General features: G+C 37.4%; 1 protein-coding gene across 5 annotated transcripts in view; it reads left to right on the forward strand.

The window, feature by feature from the left end:
- Window positions 1-20670, forward strand: part of KLHL13 (kelch-like family member 13) — an 81968-nt gene extending 61298 nt beyond the window's left edge. For 4 of the 5 annotated variants that reach the window (XM_010572507.1, XM_010572508.1, XM_010572510.1 and 1 more), the window contains 4 exons: window positions 142-338; window positions 7927-8722; window positions 16291-16404; window positions 18399-19955. In XM_010572507.1, the coding sequence (XP_010570809.1) occupies window positions 142-338; window positions 7927-8722; window positions 16291-16404; window positions 18399-18886 (1595 nt within the window). In that variant the 3' untranslated portion in view covers window positions 18887-19955. Of the gene's footprint in view, window positions 1-141; window positions 339-7926; window positions 8723-16290; window positions 16405-18398 lie in introns of all 5 variants that reach the window. The other variant, XM_010572509.1, reaches the window with a different exon arrangement.
- The last annotated feature ends 2267 nt before the right edge of the window (window positions 20671-22937 follow it).

The following is a 22937-nucleotide window of genomic DNA, read 5'->3' on the forward strand; positions in this document are numbered from 1 at the left end:
GGACACTCAGACGCGTGTTCAGTGTTGCATATGGGTTTTTAAATTAAACTTTGAAGTTATAAACTTACACAAAATTAAAATATGAAATTATTTCAACCCAATTACAATGATCATATAAACTTACCTACATGCCTTTTTCAGGTGGAATGAAGGAACAGGATTTAATGTGCATTAAGCTTCATGGTGTGAACAAAATAGGCCTAAAGAAGATCATTGATTTTATTTATACTGCAAAACTTTCCCTTAACATGGACAACCTTCAGGACACTCTGGAAGCTGCCAGTTTTCTGCAGATTTTACCTGTTTTGGACTTCTGTAAAGTGTTTCTTATCTCTGGGGTAAGGCTTACTACTTGTTTCACATTTACAATGATTAAGGCCTCAGTATGATTTGGGTTTTTGTTGTTTTTTTTTAATAAGAACAATGACTATATAATAGTCAAAGTTAAGTCTAAAACTTGCCATTATTCATAATTTGGATTCACAGAGAACAAGTTTGCTTTGTAGTTTTTGTGAAAATCTTTTTTCTTCTGAGTATTATGTACAGTGTGAGTTTGAAAAAAATGTTACAACACGTTAAAATTCTTCCAATTCCTAAGTGTATTGCAGTGATGATAGCAGTGATGATAATCATAGTTCCCAGATTCATTACTGGATTTCTTAGTTCATGCCCTCACACTCTACATCCCTCCGTAAGAAAGCTACTTGGTGAGTTAAACTGAAAAAAATAACAGAAGGGCGAGCTGCTGTTGCTGTCTCTTAATATACTTTCTTGAAACCTTTTTGTTTTGAGGAATGAAGGCCACAATTGTAGTGATCATCACAGAGACCATTACATCTTCTCTGTAAACCAGTGAACTTGGTCACAGTCCTTTAGAATAATACATTCTCTAAAGGGTTTACTAATAGGGGTGTTACAGAAATGTTGGTTATATGAGAATAGTTACAAGGATTTTATGTTGGTTGCCATACTTTGCTAGAACTAAAAATGGCTTTGCCTACTGGGAAATATTTTTTCACAATCACCAAAATAAGTGCTTTTGTTAGCAGGGGACTGCCACCAAAGTAGCAACTCTCTCCTTTTCTACCAATAATAGTTAGTTAAAAGAATAATACCTATGTAGCACAGTTGCTTTTGTGCAATTGGAACAAATAAAAAGATTGCCCTGCAAAGCAGTATACTGTAGTTCCGATGCAGTACAGTCTATTTATGTTTTAGAGTTGCCCTGCTGATTTTTATTTATCAAAGAGATTAAAGTCTCAGGTCCTGAACCTGCTCTTGGGGGAGAGGAAACTTCGGTAGCAACCTTTTTTCTTCCTCCTTTCCTTCCCTTTTTCAGACTTGGTGTCCTGTTTTGTTTTGAGGCTGTGCTTTAAAGAAGAATGCGATGTTCCCTTCCAGTTGAATGTCAAACAGTTTTGCACTTTTCTCTGTTTTAAAAACAAACTTCTGTTTTTGCAAAAGCAAGAGCGCTGCTAAAGATTCAGCTTGTTAAGTGGTAACTGGCTTCCTGTGATAGCTTTTTCCTGGGTTCTGTCTTCATGGGTGAGAAAGGCATGTAAGGCAAGAGATGTGATGTGAAAACACTCCATTTACCTGGCCCCAACCTCTTGTTAAAAGCATTGGATTTATACTCATCTATTTAATCTTGTTGTTTATTAGGCATAGCTCACATACCCATTTGATCAGCTTGGGTTGTTTTTCAGAGTTTGTATTTTTTGAACACCTTTTACTTCCTAAATCTCAGATATCAGAGGTTTCAGGGTCTCGCTACATGACTGCACTCATTCTAGCATTACAGTCAACTTACTGCATACATTTTGTATGCTTCAGTTACGTTCACTTTATTTCTGTAGCTAAAATAGTGCAATCTCAGAATATGGGTGCAGTTACCTGTTTTCTGACTTAGAGTATATAAGCAATGCCAATATATGATGCTTCAATACCTTTCCTAGTTCTTGCCCTGCTTTGTTGTATTAATATAACTTTGTCCTGCCAACAATAAGGAGTGTCTACTTTGTGGGGCTGCAGAATGAGAGCTGTAAGAGCTGTGCTGTCAAAGCAGTTCTCCCTAGAGAGACACTTTGGCGTTATTTCTAATGTTTCCTGGAGGCTTTCTGATGTTAATGTTAATTGCTTATATACCTTACTAGAAATCTCACTTTACCTGTAACAGGGAAACGAGTGTGTTCTACGTGAATTATATTATTATTTGGAATTCAGCTTTCTGATAGTCTGTAATGTGAAATAAAGAAGCAGGTATTCCCATTGCTCCTCAGAGTACAGGCTCAGAAATATGACCTCTTTAATGAAGACATGTACCAGGATTTATGCAAAGAGGACTCCAAGCTGCTAACAACAGCAATCGTGTTTCATAAGGAAAGTGTTAAGAGGCATTTAGGCTCTGAAATGCTACTGTTTTACTTTTATTTTTGGCATATTTTCTAATCGGCCAGTTCTCTGAGAATGTTGTGATAATGTTTCATTAATCTTGATACTCTTAAATCCTACACCACCTATTTTGTGTTGCTCAGGGGTTTTTTACCTTCCAGAATGATGCAGTCTGCCTCTCTAGGATTGATGTTGCTATAAATGCCAACATGGAATAAGGTCTTGGTGTTCTTTTGAATCGGGGATTTGGAGCAGGAGCAGCCTCCCTCTCTGATGGGAGGTGAGCTCCAGGGACGCTGTGTTGGCCTTTCTCCTTTCTGGGTAGGGCAGCTGCTTGTTTGTTTTGCTTTCTTAGGGAAAGAGCTTCTTTCATGTTAAATTGTGTTATTTGGAAGAATTTTTTTCATTGTTTAAAATTGCTTGTTTTCTGAAGGTTCCTTCACTTATGATGTTGCCTCAGTCACTGTTTTGACTCAAGTAAGAAATGTCTTGTTTGATACTACATTTTGAAAGAATCAGGAATTTTTATTCATTCTCATAATTTTATTGATTCTCTTTTCTGAAATACTTTCATTTATACCGGTGTCTAAGGGGACGTAAACTCATTCATAGTATAACTGGACAGGAAGTACAAAACTAGGTTTGTGCTGTTAGCCTAGTTATGTTCTCAGCATCCTTGTATAAAGAATTTTTGAATGAGCTTACTTTTGAACTTGTTGGAACAGGAACAAGAGTTGGTGAGTAAATGGGTTGGATTTTTTTGCTTTTTTAATTACCATATCTTAGCTTTACAAAGATTACTCCCCTTTGTACTAGTTTCACTCCATTTTTGAAGGAGCATTTCTGTAATGTAAATGAGTTTTCTGAGCAAGTCTTGAGCTTATTCCTACTGAAACTAGCTGACTGAGAGCAGCAGCTGAGAGCTGATGTAACCATTCCCAGATAAATACTTAATTGTCTTTGAATTGTCTAGGGAGTCCATTATTAAAGAGATTATAGATGTCAGTTTATGTAAAGCATAGTGTAACTGTGTTACTTCATAAGAGGGTATTGGAAATATTTGCAAAGAAAAACATAAGCTTAAGGTAACAGCTTAACTTGTGGAAAAAAAAAAAACAAAACAAAACCCAAACGAAACAGTGAGACCTCTTCAAAGAATGATATATGTTGTAGCTGACTTGTAAGTGTTCTTTTATTTGTTCTGCATTTACACCCCTCCTGTCGAGTAGGCCATTGCTCTGATAATCTTTGCTCTGCAGCCAAACAGACTCCCAGAGAAACACTGGAACACTTCCTGAGACGTTTTCAGTCTCGCTTTTAGTATTGGTTTTAAATATTTACAGTTCTGCGATAGACTAGGACTACTAGGACCAGGTTCACATCTAAATGAGCCATAATATAATTAAAATTAATAAAAAGGCCATGGAAACGTGTTCAGAGTAGTGATTGCTAGAGAGCACACAATGTTTTTGCAAAAGTAGCAGCACTGTACAGAACAGAGAAAGATGAGAAACCTATCCAAGTAAATTACAACACTCAGGAAAATCACAGTGTAATGGGGAAGGGGATGTTATGCTATAATTAAAGAAAACGTTCCAAAACACTGAAAATTAATGTCTTGGCTGCATAAGAAAATTTTATTCCTTCTATAATTCTGTGCTTTACACTTTTGTAACAACTAGCAAATTGTCAAATACTGAGGTCTCAATATTTGGAAGTCTGTCTTGTCACAAGAACTTGGTTAACTGATGATGGAGCCAGATGGTCTCAGTTTTGTGGGGACGTGGGATCTATGGGATCTAATGCCAGGGCTGGCTCTGACACCCACCAGAAATCTACCTTTTCTACTGTGGGGGTATGATCGATTCTGTTTTCTGACCTGGTCAAATTTCTGTGCTGTTATTTCTGGACTTCTGTGTATGGGAATCCACAGAAAAATGGAGGATTTCAGGGGAATGTAAGCTCTTTTAAACTTAGACCCTTCAAGTCCTTCAATGTCTAACAGTCATTGAAACAAAAGAAAGTTAGATGCCAAAATATTTTGTGGTACTGGGCTTGAGGACTTGATTTTCTGTGCATTTTATTTCTCCTGAATTGTTCTCCAGGGTTCTCATGCTTGTAATATTTTTGCTCTGTGTCCAGTTTTGTAGCATTTTATAGTCAATTAAGTTTTTACCAGAGCTTGGGAAGCTATTGCTTCAAAATTTCAAAGAATTAAGTCAACTGCTTTCTTGAGAAAGTACCTTGGCTTTTGCATTTGGTTTGGTTTTTCAGGCTGTAATAACACTGTGCTGTGCTTGACCTTGCTTTTTTGAAAAGCTTTTTAGTATATTCTGGAATTTTTACTTCTGCTTTGTAACAAGCAATTACAATGAGTAATGTGAATGAGCAGCTCTGTGTAGTAGTCAAAGCCCAAGGAAGAAAATAGGGTTTATTTAAAATTCTCAACTTCATAAGAAGTTGCTTAGCTGTTTGACCAGTTATGGCTTTTATTTAGCTGGTTCTGTGAGAGTATCTTTACTAGTTACTGGATTCGCTGAACAGCCAGTCTTATATTTTCATCTGATATTTCCATTCCTCCCATTCGCTTCAGTGGGATTTCCCGAAGTAGCAGTTCCTTCTGTTGATGAGCTCCTGATTGACTGACTTCCATAGAGAATGGTTTCCACACCTCTCATAAGTACCATAGCATAAGTCAAACTTTTTTTGAAAATCAATACTTGAGTAACTGAAGTATTTAAGTGTTTAAATAGCATTATTGTACTTTAACACTGTCCAATTTTGAATATTTAAGTGGAATTGACTGTTGCATTTCATTCTGTTGAGGGATTATGTTTTGGCTCAGGACTGAAGAATCTCTAGAGTATATATTTTTATGACTGTGAAATCTTTGCAATATAATTTAGCCTGGTACATTGGTTGTTATCTTAGAGCACAATAAAATTGGTAATAGTACTTTTGGCAAGGAAAGTAACCTTTAAGAAAATATTTAATATGGTACTCTGATTTGGGTTGAGTGGTGGAATTTTAGTGAGCCAAACAAAGTGCACAATTTCATAAGCATAATGGAGAGTACTTGCAATCATAGTACAAAAAAGACCAACCCTGAGTGCAGTACAATTCCAGTGGTTTAATTAAGGTAGTATAAGATAAATTTTCTGCAAGTTAGGGCATGACTGGAAACGGCTGATGTCATGTTCATCAGTCATTAACAGTGTGTAATGTGTCAATAAATTTCTCAAATGTAAGCATTCCAGGAATATATTCAATTGCATAGATTTACAGTGTAACATAGTTATGATAATACATCAACTGGATGCGTGCTGGGCCCTTGATAACTGGCACACATTCTGCAATAGGTCTAAACACTTCATTGCAACCTGAATACCATGTACCAATGGTACGTAATCTGTACCTTTTTTGCTTTGATCTTTTGACTTCAAGCATGCCTTTTCTGTATGTGATAATATCCTTCTCTCTGCTTACCTTGATATGGAGAAATTGCTGCATTGCTGTAGTTTGATGCCAGTAAATGTATTCCAAAGTAGTTTTTAAATACAATAACTGTATAGCAAGAGTTAAGATTTGTGGTACACTGTAAGTCAGCTGTTTGTTAAGAGGTGATTTTTCCGTTGTTTTATTTTTATTATACAGCCTGAAAGAAATTTTAGAAGTAAGAATGCCCTGTTTCATTTACTTAATTTAAGGTATGCTGTTACTTCCATTATGCAGTTAATTTATGTAAATTAAAAATCCTAAAATGAAATGTACAGAAATTAGTTTGATACTGACTCTCAAAAACAGTCAAAAAAAGAAAAAAATGTTTCTTAAGCATCAGAGAATGTTTATATCAAAAGATAATCAAATCAGCTAGCAATGTCCTATAGAACAATTTGACTTCTAATACAAAAATAATTTCCATGTATATATTGCGCGGATATTTTATAATAGAACTCCTGACAGTCTGCCACACATTCATCTTCTAGGTAGGACCTGATTACAGAATTAGCATTCCTGGAGATGAACAGTAGGATTTGGAACCTTTGACTGTATCAAGGTGTTTCAGGATGTGTGAATGAAGACTTTTGATGACTGCAGATCTTAACTCTAGGGCAAGTTAGATTGGTTTCTAGTGAATTAAAAAAATCTTCTATTCCCATACTCATTAGACTTTTCTGTTGTCTGGTATTAAAGGGCAACGATCAGATTGAGTTATACAGTATTAAAATCTTGTAATCTCTGTCATGACCAGAAGGTCATTTGAAGGTTTTTGAATTCTTAGGCTGCAATCAGGTCATAGTCCTCAATCTTTATAATCTTTTTAAAAATAACCATGAGATTCAGAAGCTTAAATTCTTTTGGCATTACAAATATAATGAGAATCACAAAGTTGTGGAAATTGTCAACATTGAGTAGGACTGACATGCACAGAGACTACAAAGCATGTGTAAATGGAGCTTGGATTAGAATAAGGATGGAATGCAAAAAAGCTGCAATTCTCAGCAAGAAGCATTTGAAAATTGACTTGCTTTGCATATGTACCATAGCTTGCTGAAATGAATCGGATGGGTTCACTGGAGACCCGCTTTAAGTTATGTCCCATCTTTCCCATCTTTTTTCCTCCCTCTGCCTTGGATCCCAAGTGACCTCAGAAATTTAGGAGCCAAAGATGTAACAAAGGTAGATGCAGCAACAGTGTAAAAGAGATAGTTACCAAGATAGGGCCACTCAGGTATTGAATTAAAATAGGGTATGATCCATGCTGCTAAAGCATTTCATGTACTGGGTATTTCTAGGGGAAATCCTCCTAGGTTCGTTATTTAAAAACAAACAAACAAAAAAACCAACCCAAAACCCCCCAAACCCCCATACATACATATATATATATAAAAAAAATAAAATCACTATCTTTGTTTTATTTTTGACGTGTATTTAATTTCAAATATATTCTGTAAGAGCACCACCTTGACTTATTAAAGATCCAATTTTGTTTGTTTCTAAGGAATGTATTCATGGGATTGAACACCGTAAATAAATTATCTGAAATTGTGGCATTGGAGAGGTAGCTGTGCCATTCTCCTTGGCTGCATTATGACAATACAATTATAATAATATTAGAAAATATCTAATGGCGAAACCTACTTTTCATTATTCTCTGTAACCTTGGGCTGGTCACCTCTCCCTTAACTTTCTACATGTTTTTCTTACAAAGATGTTTGCAGAGCTTTTCAAAGATGAAGTGCTGTATAATTGCTATGTATCATCATTGTATAATGTATTTGACATAATTAATATATGCCATCTGCTAGTTACTTGTCTTGTTTCTTTCTTCAAAATAAGGAATACATTGGATCTCCCCTTGCAGTCATGAATATATACATCACATTGAATATTTATTTGCTCATGTGTAAATCACCTTGAGCATTGCAAAATAATGAAATATTGCTGATTCTGTAGTATTCTTTAAATTCTACATTATCATTTAGGCACCAAATTAAGAAAGTATTTTGATTCCTCTTTCTGTTTACTTAATAGGTTTCGTTGGAAAACTGTGTTGAGGTTGGGCGAATTGCCAACACATACAATCTCACAGAAGTGGATAAATATGTTAATAATTTTATCCTGAAGAACTTCCCTGCATTACTAAGTACTGGTGAATTTGTGAAACTCCCCTTTGAACGTCTTGCCTTTGTGCTTTCAAGTAATAGCCTTAAGCACTGCACTGAACTTGAACTCTTCAAGGCGGCTTGTCGCTGGCTACGGTATGAGGAGCCTCGGATGGAGTACGCCGCAAAGCTCATGAAGAACATCAGGTTTCCGCTGATGACGCCCCAGGATCTTATTAACTATGTTCAAACGGTGGACTTCATGAGAACTGACAATACTTGTGTAAACTTGCTTTTGGAAGCCAGCAATTACCAAATGATGCCATACATGCAACCGGTTATGCAGTCGGAGAGGACGGCCATTCGGTCGGACAGTACTCACTTGGTGACCTTGGGGGGAGTGCTGAGGCAGCAGCTCGTTGTCAGCAAGGAGTTACGGATGTATGACGAAAAGGCCCACGAATGGAAATCCTTAGCTCCCATGGATGCACCAAGGTACCAGCATGGCATCGCCGTGATTGGAAACTTTCTTTACGTAGTTGGGGGCCAGAGCAATTATGACACGAAAGGAAAGACGGCGGTTGACACGGTCTTTAGGTTTGATCCTCGCTACAACAAGTGGATGCAAGTCGCATCTTTAAATGAGAAGCGCACCTTCTTCCACCTAAGTGCCCTCAAAGGACATTTGTACGCAGTCGGTGGTCGAAATGCAGCGGGTGAGCTAGGTGAGTGTTTCTGCGGAACCATGGCTTCTTGCCTTGCCCTTTAGGCCATGAAATACTGTCCTGCCCTGTGAATGGGTGGAGAGGAAACAAGTTGAAGTTGTTGGCGTGCAGCTTCTTTCTGGAAATACTGCAAATGATAGAGAAATTTATCTGGATAGTATAAGCAGTTAATTAAAGGGCTTCCACAAAAAAAATTGTGTATTGATACATAATATCCAACGTCTTTACCATCAAACATGAAGTAAGCACGGGTGTCTACCTGTTTAAACGTGTGTGTATATATATATATAAGCGCAACTATAAAAAAAAAATCATTATTTAAGCTGAGAAACCAAACCCACTCTTTTCACTCTTAAGGGATACATGACTTTCTGACTGAAACTCACTGTTGAATGAAGCTTGCGTTTTAAAAGATGCGAATTTTCTGAATAGTCATTTTGAAATGCTACTAATTTTTTTAAAGGTAGGCTAATGACCGAGTGATTTGTTTCACTCGCAGATTGGTGAGATCCAGATGTCCTGAAATTCTGGACTTTTTAATTACTAAAAATGTTATAGTTTGCCTGTGATCTCTGATCTTCTAACTACACAGTTAACTTATTTATATGAATGACTCTGTGCTGCTGCCTCCTTTTTTGCCCCTTGCAAATGATGATTCATTTTACTTAACCAAAAAAAAGAAATAATCCACTTCAGGGAAATAAGATGGTTGGAGACAAAGTATAAATACATGGTAACTTTTAATTTAACAAAAGTCTATAGAGGATGGCTGGTATTAATCCACTGCATTTTCCAAAGACATAGTGGTTAGCATTTGCAGTAAAGTCTGGGAGCATACACTCAATTGTAAATTTGTTTGTGCTTTAAAATTGAAATGTTACTGTGATTATGCTTGGAATTTTAGCGTAATATTATATCTAAACCATATGTAACATTTCATTATTTTGTTTGCTGCTTTCAGCCCAATACTTAACCATGTCTTGTCAAGTCTTTGTGGCAGTATCTCTTGCTGCTAAGATTTGCTTTTTAGAAATGCACTGGTATCTTTTAAGTGCAGTGAGAAACATGTTTAATTGAAACAATACAAAACCTAATTTGTGCTGCAGCATCTGTGATATTTTTTTTTTTAATGAATACATCTCAGTCATTCACATACACACTTTGTTTCATGATCAGACTTCCTTAGGAAACATGTAGTACATTGCTTCCACTACACAAAACTGGGCTGGTTTTGCTAGAAGTTTAAAATCCATTCTAATATTTGATGAAATGAGACATTTAAAAATGCCATCTGTTTCCACACAACATGGGAAACTGTTTTCCAATAACTTGTTTTCCCTAGATAGCCATTTTCTGATGCAGATCCAGAGGTTTTCAGAGTTTTTCTTACATGCCACTTTATCTATCTGAAAATACATTCTAAAAGCAAGCTTAATACCCTGCAAAAGACCAAATGTACAAACTAACCTGTAATGATCTTTACCTTGAGTATCAGAAAACCTGACCTTCACTGAGCTGTTTTCTAACGGTATGAATTAATAGCAGATAATCAAATTGCTCTCCTTGTATACTGTGCCATCTAAACAGAGCAGGGTTGTAAGACTGTCAGTGAAAAAGTTGCAAGTCTAGTAAAATCAATATGAAATAATACTGTCACTAAGCCGGTGCAACCTGTGTGTACAGCAGGCTTTAAGTGCAGTGTTTTTCTTAAATTAGATCAAGCAGTATCGTTCTACTGACCTCAACTCTTCTGCAGCTTTAATTAAAATACAAAATCTTTCACCTGTCTAAAATGCTTCTGTAAGGATATCATTAAAATGCTGCAATGATTTCCATTCAGACCTGAAAAATGTCATTGGATCATTCTGCGGGAAGAGTACTCTATAAATGCTAAATATTCTAACTGTCTGATGCTTTGATTTGGGGCTTCAGTTTCTTTTCTTGTTAATTGTGAGGCAAGTCACTTTTCATTTTCATGTTTCTTTCATAAACCTTGACAGCTGAAAGATGAAATCCAGCTTAAACTTCCCATTCTCTTCAGATAAGAAAAACTTCCAAGCTTTTCATAGAAGGTCAAATGTGTGTTGGACAGGTATTCAAGAAGTTGCCCTTGAGTTCAAACTAATTTCAATCTGTTGTTAGAGAGGAAAAATTCCCAAAAGCTAAATTCAGCTTTCCAGGAGATCAGCTCTAATGGAAAAGGGCCAAAGGATTAAAGTTACTAAAATTAATTTCTTTATTATTTTTTCTCCTGACATTCATTGGAATAAAAATTACACTTTTTTTGAGGCTTTTTATCAAGCCTTCCCAAAACAGTTTTCAGATGTTTAATCTTCTGAGAACTTTGTAAATACGATTTCCTACCTCAGTAGTATGTGCTTTAGCAGTAATAAACAGCTACTGTTTTAACAGTGTGCTACTGAGAAAAGTTTGGTTCATTGGTAAGGATGAGTGAATTTGCATGTGGTACATGGATCGGAATGTGGTAAATGTATCTTTGAAACGTACTGAATTACGAAATTATAATTCAGGTTTTTCAACGCTGTGACGACTTGGGGCTGCGCAGAAGCTTGCACTGCTCCTAGAAGGATTGCGCATAATTCTGGTTGGTTCTTTTAAAATGTCAAAGCAGGCACCTGCCAAAGATATTCCTAGAAGGCAGGGAGATGAGCACTCCGGCACAAGGATGAGACCAGCCTGGAGAGGGCAGGTGTGCAAAAGGCAAGACTTTTGGAAAAGGAGACAAAAGGAAAACCAGATGTGGTTCACAGATACTCATGAAGCAAAGCTCATTGGCAGTTTCCAGCTGTGCTGTTGTGCAGAGCACTGGATACCGTTTTGTTTTCTCAGACAAGTAGATTTTTGTAGCTCTTTTTTGAAATAGTGCTGTCGTGGTGCTTGATGGTGATGGCAGAAGCTGTGCCTTTAAGTATGAGCAAACTTGTGCAGTTAGGTACTTTCCAGATACTTCAGGCTCTGCTGTTGATAGGCTTGAGTGGAGTTTGAGATTTTTATATATGGGCTTTTCCTAAGCACTTTAGAGGATATTGGGTTGTGACTAAACCACAGATTCATTGATACCTTCATCATCATGCTGCAATAAAGACAGAAAGAGAAGACGCCTAGTCCAGGGCAGGACAGTTATGTGTTCTTCTGACCCCTTGCCCAAAAAGTGGGAAGGCATTTATTTTCCAGGTGCCCTCTATGATGCTTAACCCTCAATTCAAACAACTCCTTGTTTATGTAAAAACTTCTCTGGTGAGTCTATATAATAGATATATACTTTAAATGTTGTTGGTTAAGAAGAAAAATATGCATCATTATCCAGCTGGGCTGTTTGCTGTCTGTCTAGTGCTGTGTGAACACACCAAGGTGGGAACTGGAGGACCTCTCGCATAGGAGCTTATGTTGAAGTGACTCCTTGCTATGCTAAGGACAAAATTACTCAGGGCTCTGTTTAACTAAGTCAGCTTTGAGATCTACAGAAGCAAGCTGTATTATGGGAATAGTGTAACAAAATGAAGATCCTGGGGTTTGGGACATCACACACACACATTGCTAAGTGCTGCTGTAATAAACCTCAAGATGCATCAGAAGCTACTGACGGAGAAGTGGTAAATATCTGTATACTCCTCAAATAGCATCACAGATGGCACTATAAAATGAGTGCAGACTGAGCATCCCTTGGGACTGCCAAAGCTTTGTGTCTTTTTGAGATTGCTTAATTCTATTAAAATGAGGCCTGTCTTCCCTGGGTTATGGTAATGAACAGATCAAAAGTTCCACTGTTAAACATAAATAAAGCCTGATTTGAATCATTCATGCTGTTAGGAGAATGAATCCTTCAGTTGCATGCTATATAGGATATATGCTTAGGTTCAGTAAAGTAGCAGGTTTTGAGTGTTTTGCGAACTGTGCTGTCTGGAGATGATGTATGGAACATCCTGACGCCTCTCTTAAATTGTCGGGCACCTTTAATAGCTGAAATTTTGAATATTTTTTTCCTTTTCAGTGCAGAGGGAGATCTTGTTAAGAGAGAGAAGTGGAATGACCTTGCAAGGAAACAGGGAAACAACTACTCAGAACAACCAGATGGAACAGTAGGGTTTTTTTCAGCTGGGAAATAATTATCTTTGTTTTAGAGCATGGTAGATTTGAGATTTGAGTTGGAATGATTTGTCTGAAATACTGTCGAACAGTACTTCAGTTCTACTGGTGTTGTTCAAGATAATTTTGAAGCCACATCAGAAAGTGAGGGATCTTGGACTCAACAGCGTCCTTTCTCAGATAACTGAAGGTGATAGTGATGTCAGTAATGTCTACCAGTTTCTGCATGTTTTATCTTCTCTTGCTAAAGTGGTCTTTTGGCTATGGTTTCTCTCTTAAACGCAGTCAGTAGTACAGAGTGAGATAAACAGTTGTCCAGCATTGAACATCATGTTAATCTCATTGCTGCTGGCTTTGCAATTGCTTTGAACATACTCTGCTCTTCCTGTCCTTATAGTGTATTAGAAATTTGAATTCCTCACCTCAGCACGGAGTGGAAGTGCAATGGGAAAGAGGATGCCTTTGTTTTTGTGAAAGCAAGTAGAATGATGATTTTGGTGCAGCATAGCAGCGAACAGCAGGTCGGAAGGGTCTGCTGTCAGGGTAGAACTGGGACAGCTATAATTACTTGCATGTCAAATCTGGTTTTCTCTGTTCTTGAAATTTCTGCACATCTTTGTTTTCTTCTGATTGCTAAATAGAGCGGAGTAAAAGGAGCTTGCCTTTTTAGAAAAGAATATTGGAATGGATGCATACATTTGTAGAAGAAAGAGCATGGGTTTATTTGGGGATTGGGCAAATACTGCATGTGGTGTCAGGATGGCAGTATGCAGAAACACAACCCATAGATTTAATTTTAGGTGTCATTTGTGGAATCAATTCTCTGTGCCTATACCTTTATTTGGGCAAGAGGCTGTCCAGCCTTCACTGGCTTTATGGCTGTGTAAGTCCTTGATGAATATACGAAGTCTGCAGCATGTCAAATAGGAAAAATACCCAAATTTTTAAAGATTTTTTTTTTACTTTATTAAAAAAAAAAGAAATCAAGCCTGACTTTAAAAATATTCATTGTAGAGGAATGCTTGAATGTCATTTTGTACCCTCCCTTATGCAGACTTTTATCTACCTGTACATGTGTGTAATGTGAAAGGCAGCTCAAGACTCATTTCAAATGGCTGAGGTAGGAAATGCAGTAACAAAAGGCTAGATGGTAGGAGAAGTGTTTAGTGAAGGACATGATCTCTTAGAGTAAACTCAGGAACTTGCTCATATTGGGCAGGCTTTTTAAATCACGAATTTGACAGGGTAACAATACTGTATAGACACACTTGACTTCAGTTACTTTGCATCAGTTTTTTTATTTTTTGTCCATTGTACAAAGCCCTGAGATGGCTGGCATTACTGGGAGTCCCTGTGCAAGGCACTCTTACAAAACCAGAAGCATTTCAGGCTTTGATTATAATTTTTAAACAGTTTCAAGAATATGAAATTAATAATTTCATACCTGCGAATCAATGTGTATAATTCATTTTGAAAGAAACAGGAATTTAATGTGTTTTGCCTTATATCATGAACTTGATGTTCTGGACCAGCACTTTTTTGTATTTCTTAAATTTAAATTTCAGCTCCTGGCTGAGGAAAAGCTGAAGAAAATCCAGAGTGCTATAACAATTTAGCAATTCTTATGTGCAATATAGATTTTTATTTTATTTTTTATTTTTAACCTTAGATGATGCTGAACTGGTTGTCAAACAGTATTCCTGACACTGGAACCAGAAGCTTCTATTTTGAGTGTGTCTGCTTGAGATACTAATTGCATGGAATTACAAAATATCATTCCGTTCTGCAACAATAAGGAGGTTGTACATTTTACAGCCGCTAAAAGATGATTCAGAAGGTCACTGTAATGTGCTCTTTGCTAAATTTTTCCATGACTAGGGATTTTTTAGTGGTAGTCTGACACCATAGCTATACCTTATTCTTCCAAAATGCCCCAAAGGATTTTTTTTAAAAGGCAGATTTGGAGTTAGGGTGAGGTACCTTGTAGTCACTGTATGAGTGTTACTGATTGATGTACTTTACTGGCCTGGCCAGTACTGCTAATTCTGCAGGCTTATACTAACACTAACTAGTTTCTGCCTTTTAAAAGATTCTCAGATTCTATATTTTTTTTGTCTCTTTCAATTGATGTGTAATCCTGAACTGTAAGTCACCATCCCTGATTCCATACAGCTGGCTCAGATTTTCTACCCTTGATTGAATAAAAAGCTTGTTCGAGAGCAAGTAAAATGTCACTTTCAAAGACAGATTCAATTTTGTACGCATAGTTCATAAACATCTCAGATTAAGCATTGTATAACAAGCATTAGAATCTGATTCTTAGTTTTAATTATTTAAAATGAGATTTAATTTGTCTTTAAGATAACACAATTATCAATAATTGCTTTGTGCATCATAAGTTCACTATATTACCGGGTTTTTCAGGATCTCTTACCCTCTGGTCATATTGTACTGTTCAAGCTGCCAGTCTCCACAGCTTGCTCAGATCCATTATTAAATCTGTTTTCTATTTCTGTTCTCCGTTCTTATTGCATAGCCCTTTTCCTGCAACCCCACATCTCTTCCATCTCACTTCGAAGAGAGGATTCTTTCTCAGAAATGCTTTCTGCAAGGACGCCTGGGCTCTGGGGTTCTTTTTAACTTAGTACTAACCTCAGCGATTTCTGATATGATAAATCCTTTGATCATTTTAACACTCCAATTCACAAAGAAAACTCCACAAATGGAGCTGTGTATCGACACAGGCACTCCTCTCTATTCGAGATTCAGTGATGTTTCATCTTGTTTTTTTTTTTTTTAAGCTTGGCTTTTGTAAACTGTTTGAATTTGTGACTTGCATATGCTGTGCTCTATGTTGCTGTGCAAGTACTTAATAAAACATGGCAATACAACAGTTGCTGTCCTCTTCTGAGGGCATAGGACCATTCCAATGTGAAATACCAAGAAGAAAATCTAGCCTGATTTTCTGCATGGGTGGGATGTTGCTGAAGACATGGGTCTGTTCTGGTTGCCAGATCGTCTTTGAGATAGGTTTTAAGTTTATTCCCTATCTCTCCACAGCAGACACTGAAGGGAGTTGTACAAGAGGAAAGGGTAGAAGAGCTGAATTCACCCAGCTTCTTTGCCATTTTCTCTGATGTCCCACAGCTGTACTTCTGGCAGGGTTCGTGAGCTGGGGCAGGTTGTGTGTCAAGCAGGAATGGGAACGAGACAAGTGGAAGGCAAGAATGCGAGAGGGTTTTTTTCTTCCTTTTTGTTCCTCTGGGACGAAGCTTGAGGTTTTTCTGTATTGTCTCTCGACATGGTGCTTGATAATTCCCCTGACACTTTCTCAGCTGAACAGTGTTTCTCATTGATACTTCCTCTGTTCATGAATATATTACTGCCACTGCGACTGTACTCAAAACCAAATTGCCATGCTAGCTTTTCAACATTTTCATATTCTCATTTGTTTTAAACAGCCACTGTGGAATGTTACAATCCCAGAATGAATGAATGGAGCTATGTCGCAAAAATGAACGAACCCCACTATGGTCATGCTGGAACTGTGTATGGGGGATTAATGTATATTTCAGGTAAATAATTCCTATGGTCATATCATCTCTATGAAAAAATTACTTACCTAACTTTTCCTATTGCAGTGGGGGACAATAAAAATTAGTCTCTGGTTGCAGTAGGTTTGCTGTGGTATAAGCAGTCATGCAATTTCATATGAAGCCAGTCAAATATTGCAGAGCCTGGGAAACTTATTTTAGATAATATTGTGCATTTACATAGTAAATGACAGCTCTGAATTCCAAAGCTATTCCCTTTAACTGTCAAAATACATTTTTCTGTGTCAACACCACCTATACACATTTATATAGCAATAACTATTAAACACATCTTTTTTGATACATTTTGGAAAGCATTGGAAATTGTAATACTTTAAAGAACAACATCTACCTTCATTGAGCTAATGGAAAGGGATAAGTACTTTCACCAGTCTTTCATTTGTAATATGCTCAGTCCTGTATGTCACCAAGGTTATAGTTTCATTCCTTTTTTTTTTTTTCCCCAAGCTGGGGGCAATAGGTTTTCTGAAAATCTGGTATCTGCTCAATTTTTAAAGATGATTCAATTTGTCTGTTGGAGATCTCTACAGAGATCACAGACCTATATATGTACTCCTACTGCAATTTTAAGGGATGTTCTCTAGGAACTAAGCTGAAATGCAGGGCAGGAGGTGGGACAAGGTTGCTTAGCTGTAAAGAACTGGTGGGGAGATGCACTGGAGCAGATTGATTCTCAGGGTATTTTGAATCAGGGGGCCTTATGCCAGTAGACTAGGAGGGATTTGTTTTAAAATTTACCATAAGGTACAGCTTCTTATTTTTCTATGAGTGAGTCCATTAAGCTAGCTTCTAGTCATCATGTTGCTATTTCTGCTTTTTTTGCCCATTTTGTTTTACTGCAGGTGGCACGTGTATATGCTCCCTGCTGTGTTTTTTCATGTAGATGCTGTGTATTTCCCACAGCTTTTTCTTTTCCTCCTGTTCTCTCAGATATCCCAGTAAGTCTAGGCAGTTTTGGGGTTGAAAATGTGAAGATTGGTTCCTTTTGTCATTAAAGCCTCTTCTCTCTGACAGGCTCCCAAGCACTGCCACTACTATGGCTGTCATTAAGTGTCAGGGCTGGACAGTCTTCCTATGTTTTCTGTATTTAATTCTTACTGCCCCGCTGAAGAATTAAGTATTTTCTTACATAACTCCTGTAGATGCCATGCCATCTCTGTCCGCTAATTATCCAAGCGTGATAATTCCATGTTGAATGGTTAGCCCAGCAGGAGGTTCTTCAGTAGCAGTGTGTTCTCTGCATATTTTTAGCACCTCAAATATAGTTGCATTGTGGTCTTAAACTGTAGCTAATAAGCCTACATTGTCTGAAATTGGTGTGACTGCTTTCTGACCTGCCTAGTGACCTTGCGGAAAGGTGGGACATTTCATCCACTGATGGGAAATCGTCCTGTGATTTCCCCTGAAGCCTCCCCAACTGCTTTTGCAGGGAACCATGGAGAAGGTAAACAGAGACAGAACCATAGGCATCTATTAACAGAAGAATACTTGAAATCTGTGTCCTGTCTCTCTTCAATTCAAGTTGATGAAAAAAGTTTTCTGAAGAAAATTCTGCTATGTGATAAGACCACTATAGCACAGTATCAAAATTTGAAAGGGAAACAGATTCCCGTTTTCTTGATGGTGAGAAACAAAACTAGCAAACTGAACAAATGTAAGCAAAGAAATAATTGTGCCAAAATGAAGCATAGGTAACAATTTTTTGTTCTTTTAATATGCCAGTGTCATCTTACATAACGAAGTACTGTACGAGACATGGCTTCTTTCCATATTGAGATTTAAAGGAACAAGGTACATTAAAAATGTCATTTGAAATGGAGTACATGTGATAGTAATCTAAGCTAAAGTGAAGAAGTTTTAAGGAAGATGGAATTCATTCACTAAAATGTGGTTTTTTTGCTTATTTAATGCTTATTAGGGTGAGCACTATTCTAACATGTGTTTTATTTCTCTAGGGGGAATTACCCATGATACTTTCCAAAAGGAACTTATGTGTTTTGACCCTGACACAGACAAATGGACTCAGAAGGCTCCGATGACGACAGTCAGAGGTCTGCATTGCATGTGTACTGTAGGAGACAAGCTATATGTTATTGGTGGCAACCACTTTAGAGGAACAAGTGATTATGATGATGTTCTAAGCTGTGAATATTACTCACCAACTCTAGACCAGTGGACTCCAATTGCTGCCATGTTACGTGGGCAAAGTGATGTTGGGGTTGCTGTCTTTGAAAATAAAATCTATGTTGTTGGAGGATATTCTTGGAATAATCGGTGTATGGTGGAAATAGTTCAGAAATATGATCCAGAAAAAGATGAGTGGCATAAAGTATTTGACCTTCCAGAATCACTTGGTGGCATTCGAGCCTGCACTCTTACTGTTTTCCCACCGGAGGACAATACAGGGTCACCGTCTAGAGAATCTCCTCTTTCAGCACCTTAGAAACATCCCTCGACTTATGATGTTGTAGTAACACCTTTGCACTGCATCATGGAGTCTATTATTTTTCTTCAGTAGTTTCTGTTAGGCTTAGCCTACAGCATTTCGTACAATTACTGGAAAAAAAAAAAGACTTTGACATTATTTGTGCTGTTTGTTTGGCCTAGAATGTTTGTCAAGTGGTTAACAAAAAAAAGATGTACTGACCCGAGCCAAATGTTTAACAAATGAGAAGATACTGTCTATAAAATGTATGAACTAGGTACGTTATTAATGTTGTGTATTGGGTGTGAGGTACCTTATAGCTTACATTTGGAAGCCCAATGAGTCAAATTTGAAGACTGTATTGAACACATTCTTTCACTAAATTTCATAGTTGAAATCCTTTTTCCTTTCATTTTTGACTGCAGATTACAAGGGGAGGTAGACCACATCAATGTGAACTATGACAGAAGGTTGCCAAGGGGCCTGCGCTACCTCCCTCTTTTCACAGAGTATTTTTGACATATCTGTTTACCCACCTGACTTTGTGGGTGCTTTCAGAGCATATGAAGTTTCTTAGGCAGTGGGGAGAAATAAAATAATTTTAAAATATTAGCACTATACAGGAAGCGGACCTTGTAGAGGCCGGGAGTTTTTTTATAACATATATCGAGTGTTTTTCCTGAGTCAGTTGAGTGATGCTTCAAACAAAAGACTTAAAACATTTGGGTTTTTTAATTCGGGTTTTTTCAGGAATTGGCTTCCGCTTGCATGGGAGCACACACTATTAACAAATGGGAATTCAGTGCAGTTGTATATTCTGTTGTATGCCTGTACTGAATATAGGTAGATAAGGGCTAGAAACATTAACTTAAGCCACTGAATTTGACCAAATCGTTCCATCAGATCAAATTTAATCTACCTTTTCTCCTTTGCTGTTGAGATAACTTGCATAATGTGTCCTCTGTATAGTCTCAGTTAATAGGGTTATTTAGCACAAAGTGCAGCTTCAGCGAGAGAGCTGCTTTTGCTCAGTGAACTTGGACTACCACGTTTTACCTTCTTTTGTTCAATAAAACTTTTAACTGCAGTTATTCAGTCTAAGCTACCTCATTAATGTATTTGGTTTTCTTGCTCTGCCTCGCTGTCTCCAGGATACGCATTACATATATCTGTGTGGGTAGATTAATTTGCTAGGAAACCAATGCAGAAGTGATCATGAATGGGTATTTTTGACCTACTTTTAAGAAACTGTTTTGGCCTGATGTGTTCATTTTATTGTTAAGGACTGACAAAAGAACAAACGGTCTTAATTTTTTTTTCTTGGAGAACTACTGCTTATATGTGCAGCCATGCAAATTTACAGAAATCTTTATCTGCTCCAAAATACAGTGCACTGCTGACAAATTGCAGCTCTGAGTGCTTATAGAAGGCTAATAACCATTGTGCTTGTTCTGAACTTCCCATCATATGTTACAGGTTGTTTTGCTAATGAACACAGTCAGAGGGGCATCATCTGGGGAAAAAACCGTTTAAATTGGTTAGCTTATTTTATTGTGCTACCTATTACCAATAACCATGTAAAGCTTAATAGAATTTTGTTGGGAGTATGCTATTTGTATTTTGTCCCTGCTTGATGCATCAAGCAGCAGTATTACTATGGTGTCAATTTTGGAAGTACTGATATTTATTCTTTATTCAGTTTACTAGTGATGATCACTACCAAAATGTACATATAAGCTTTAGGTTTTATAATTGTTTTGGTTAAAATCAAAAGTAATTCTTCCTCTTTAAAAAAATAATAATCTTAATTCTGCATAGCTGTGTGAGGTGGTTATAGGTGTTAACAGTGGCACTGGTGGATACTCTTGGAAAGTAGCCAGTCAAGATGAATTGATTCATCACCTTAAGAATACTCTTATAATGCTGTGCAAAGCACCGCATAGGAAGATGTTGGTCTGTCATTTAAGTATGTGTCAGTCATTGAAGTGTCACATGCTACTGATTTTTTTTTTTCCAGCTCAGACCAGATTTTAGAGCCTGCTTGAGTTTAAATCCCCTGAAATCCATATTCCATTTCTGTTTTACTAATGAAACTAAAAAGTAGTTGAAGTAGTTGCAACTCCTTTTGGACAATGTAAATATATCCTACTGTCTGTATGCTGGCGATGAAGAGATGCACTGTTTAAAACTGAATATCTTCACTGGTATTCTCCATTCGGAAGAAGCTTAGGGTAGGTTCTAACCATTATGAGACAGTTAGAAGTCAGGATGTCAAAGTTTTGTGTCTGAGCCTTGAGAATAGCCCAGGGGCTGGTATATGGCCACAATGTAGAGATTTATTTTTTTTAGTGACTCATCTACTTAAAGTGGAAGAATTCTTTTTGAACATCATTTTGTCATCAGTGTTGGATGCAGCGTAGTGGATTAAATGTAGTGCTTCAATCAAATTAATCTTTGAGGTTTTTATCTTAAATCTCCCTCTGGATTAAAGTATTCATAATGACATTAATTACCATCTATATACCAGGACTGAAATGTAAATATCAAAGATTTGCCAAAAACTGCAAACTGTTTTCTACTCTAATGCAGTGTAAAATGACTTGATGCTCATTACATCTTTCTTCACCATAGCATAACAAACCCTTTCCATCTCTGAATCTACAGCTGTAGGTGTACATATAGATACAGCAGATATTCAATCTCCATTTTGAGTAAGGCTGCTTTTATGAAGAGTAAGTCCATCATAGTATCTAGAGCCCAGCAGTGTCCAGATGATAAGCAGCCACCTCTTTTTTCATAAATCTTGACTGCTTTCATTTTTGCAGTTATAGTACCTAAATTAGAAAAGCATCTGGATAAAAAGCAATGAGTAGCTATTTGACCTGAATGCGAATAAGACTACATTAGTGTACCTACAGGGAGAGCTGCTGGAGCTGTCTGCCCTCTCCTGATGATGGCAGACCCACACTGCAATCTCAGAATTCATTTGGACTTTGGTTTTTCTGGTGCCCAATTAGTAGCAAATGCCAGAAGTGCTCACTTCCATATACAACTCGTCAAAAGGCCTGGCCGATATCCCTGCAGAGAAACACAGCACTCTGAATTACTTGAGACGTCTAGGATGACATTTCCTTTGTGCTGTGTTTTGAAACAGGACAAGAACGATGGAGAAGAAAACCTGGGAAAACCCAGGTTATTTGAAGTTTCTTTGCCCTATTCACATTGAAGAGCTGATTATCTGCAGCTGTCCAGTTTTCAGTGGTTCCCCTTCCCTCAAAGTTGTATAAAGTCTGAGAGTCTGGCCCAGGGAAAGTAATTCATGGCAGGACCCAACCTATCTATCTTGGGACATTTGCAGTCTTGGTGTTCTTGGGGTAATAGAGTTGTCATGAAGGGGTGAGAAATGGAGCAGCAGAAAGCATCTGTGACAGCCTGACCTGTGGCTCTGGAGTTCCCTTGTACTGAAGAATCACTGTGAGTCTTAACCTGGGTGCCAGGACAAAAATGAGTTGTTCTCTTATACCAATGCCATTTTTTAATTGCCCATTCTGTTTCTGGGCAGGGGGATGGAACTTGAAGGAGTAGCATTTTAGTAACAGTCGGAAGCTCAAACCAATAGTCTGATTCTTTAGTGGAATAATGGAAATCTTGGATTAGGGCAGTTTGCATACAGATAAATAAAATTCTTCCCAAAGGCTTACAACCTTAATCTGATGGGCTGGTTGGACATCAAAAAATAATTTGATGCCACAGCAATAAGTGCAATACAAATGTCTGGAGAAGTTCATAGCCAAAGATTTGGGGATTATCTGATCTGGAAAGATCAGAGCACTTTTTTTTTTGCAAAGTTCTTTCTACCTACTAGAGTTGTTGTTGCTTCTTAATTTACCCTCCAGCTGGTAATTACCTTATCTTTGCATTGGTGTCTGATTCTGCTGGTTCCTAGTTTTTTTTAATTATTCCTTTTTTTAGCTGACATCTTTGTTATTTCCTCTGCTCCTAAGCAGAATTGAAAAGCTGAAGCTTTTCTAGTGGCATGGTCCTCATGTCAAGGGAGAAAATAGCCCAC

The sequence above is a fragment of the Haliaeetus leucocephalus genome, unplaced genomic scaffold (genome assembly GCF_000737465.1).
Source record: "Haliaeetus leucocephalus isolate CR32 unplaced genomic scaffold, Haliaeetus_leucocephalus-4.0 Scaffold340, whole genome shotgun sequence".
Lineage (NCBI taxonomy): Eukaryota > Metazoa > Chordata > Aves > Accipitriformes > Accipitridae > Haliaeetus > Haliaeetus leucocephalus.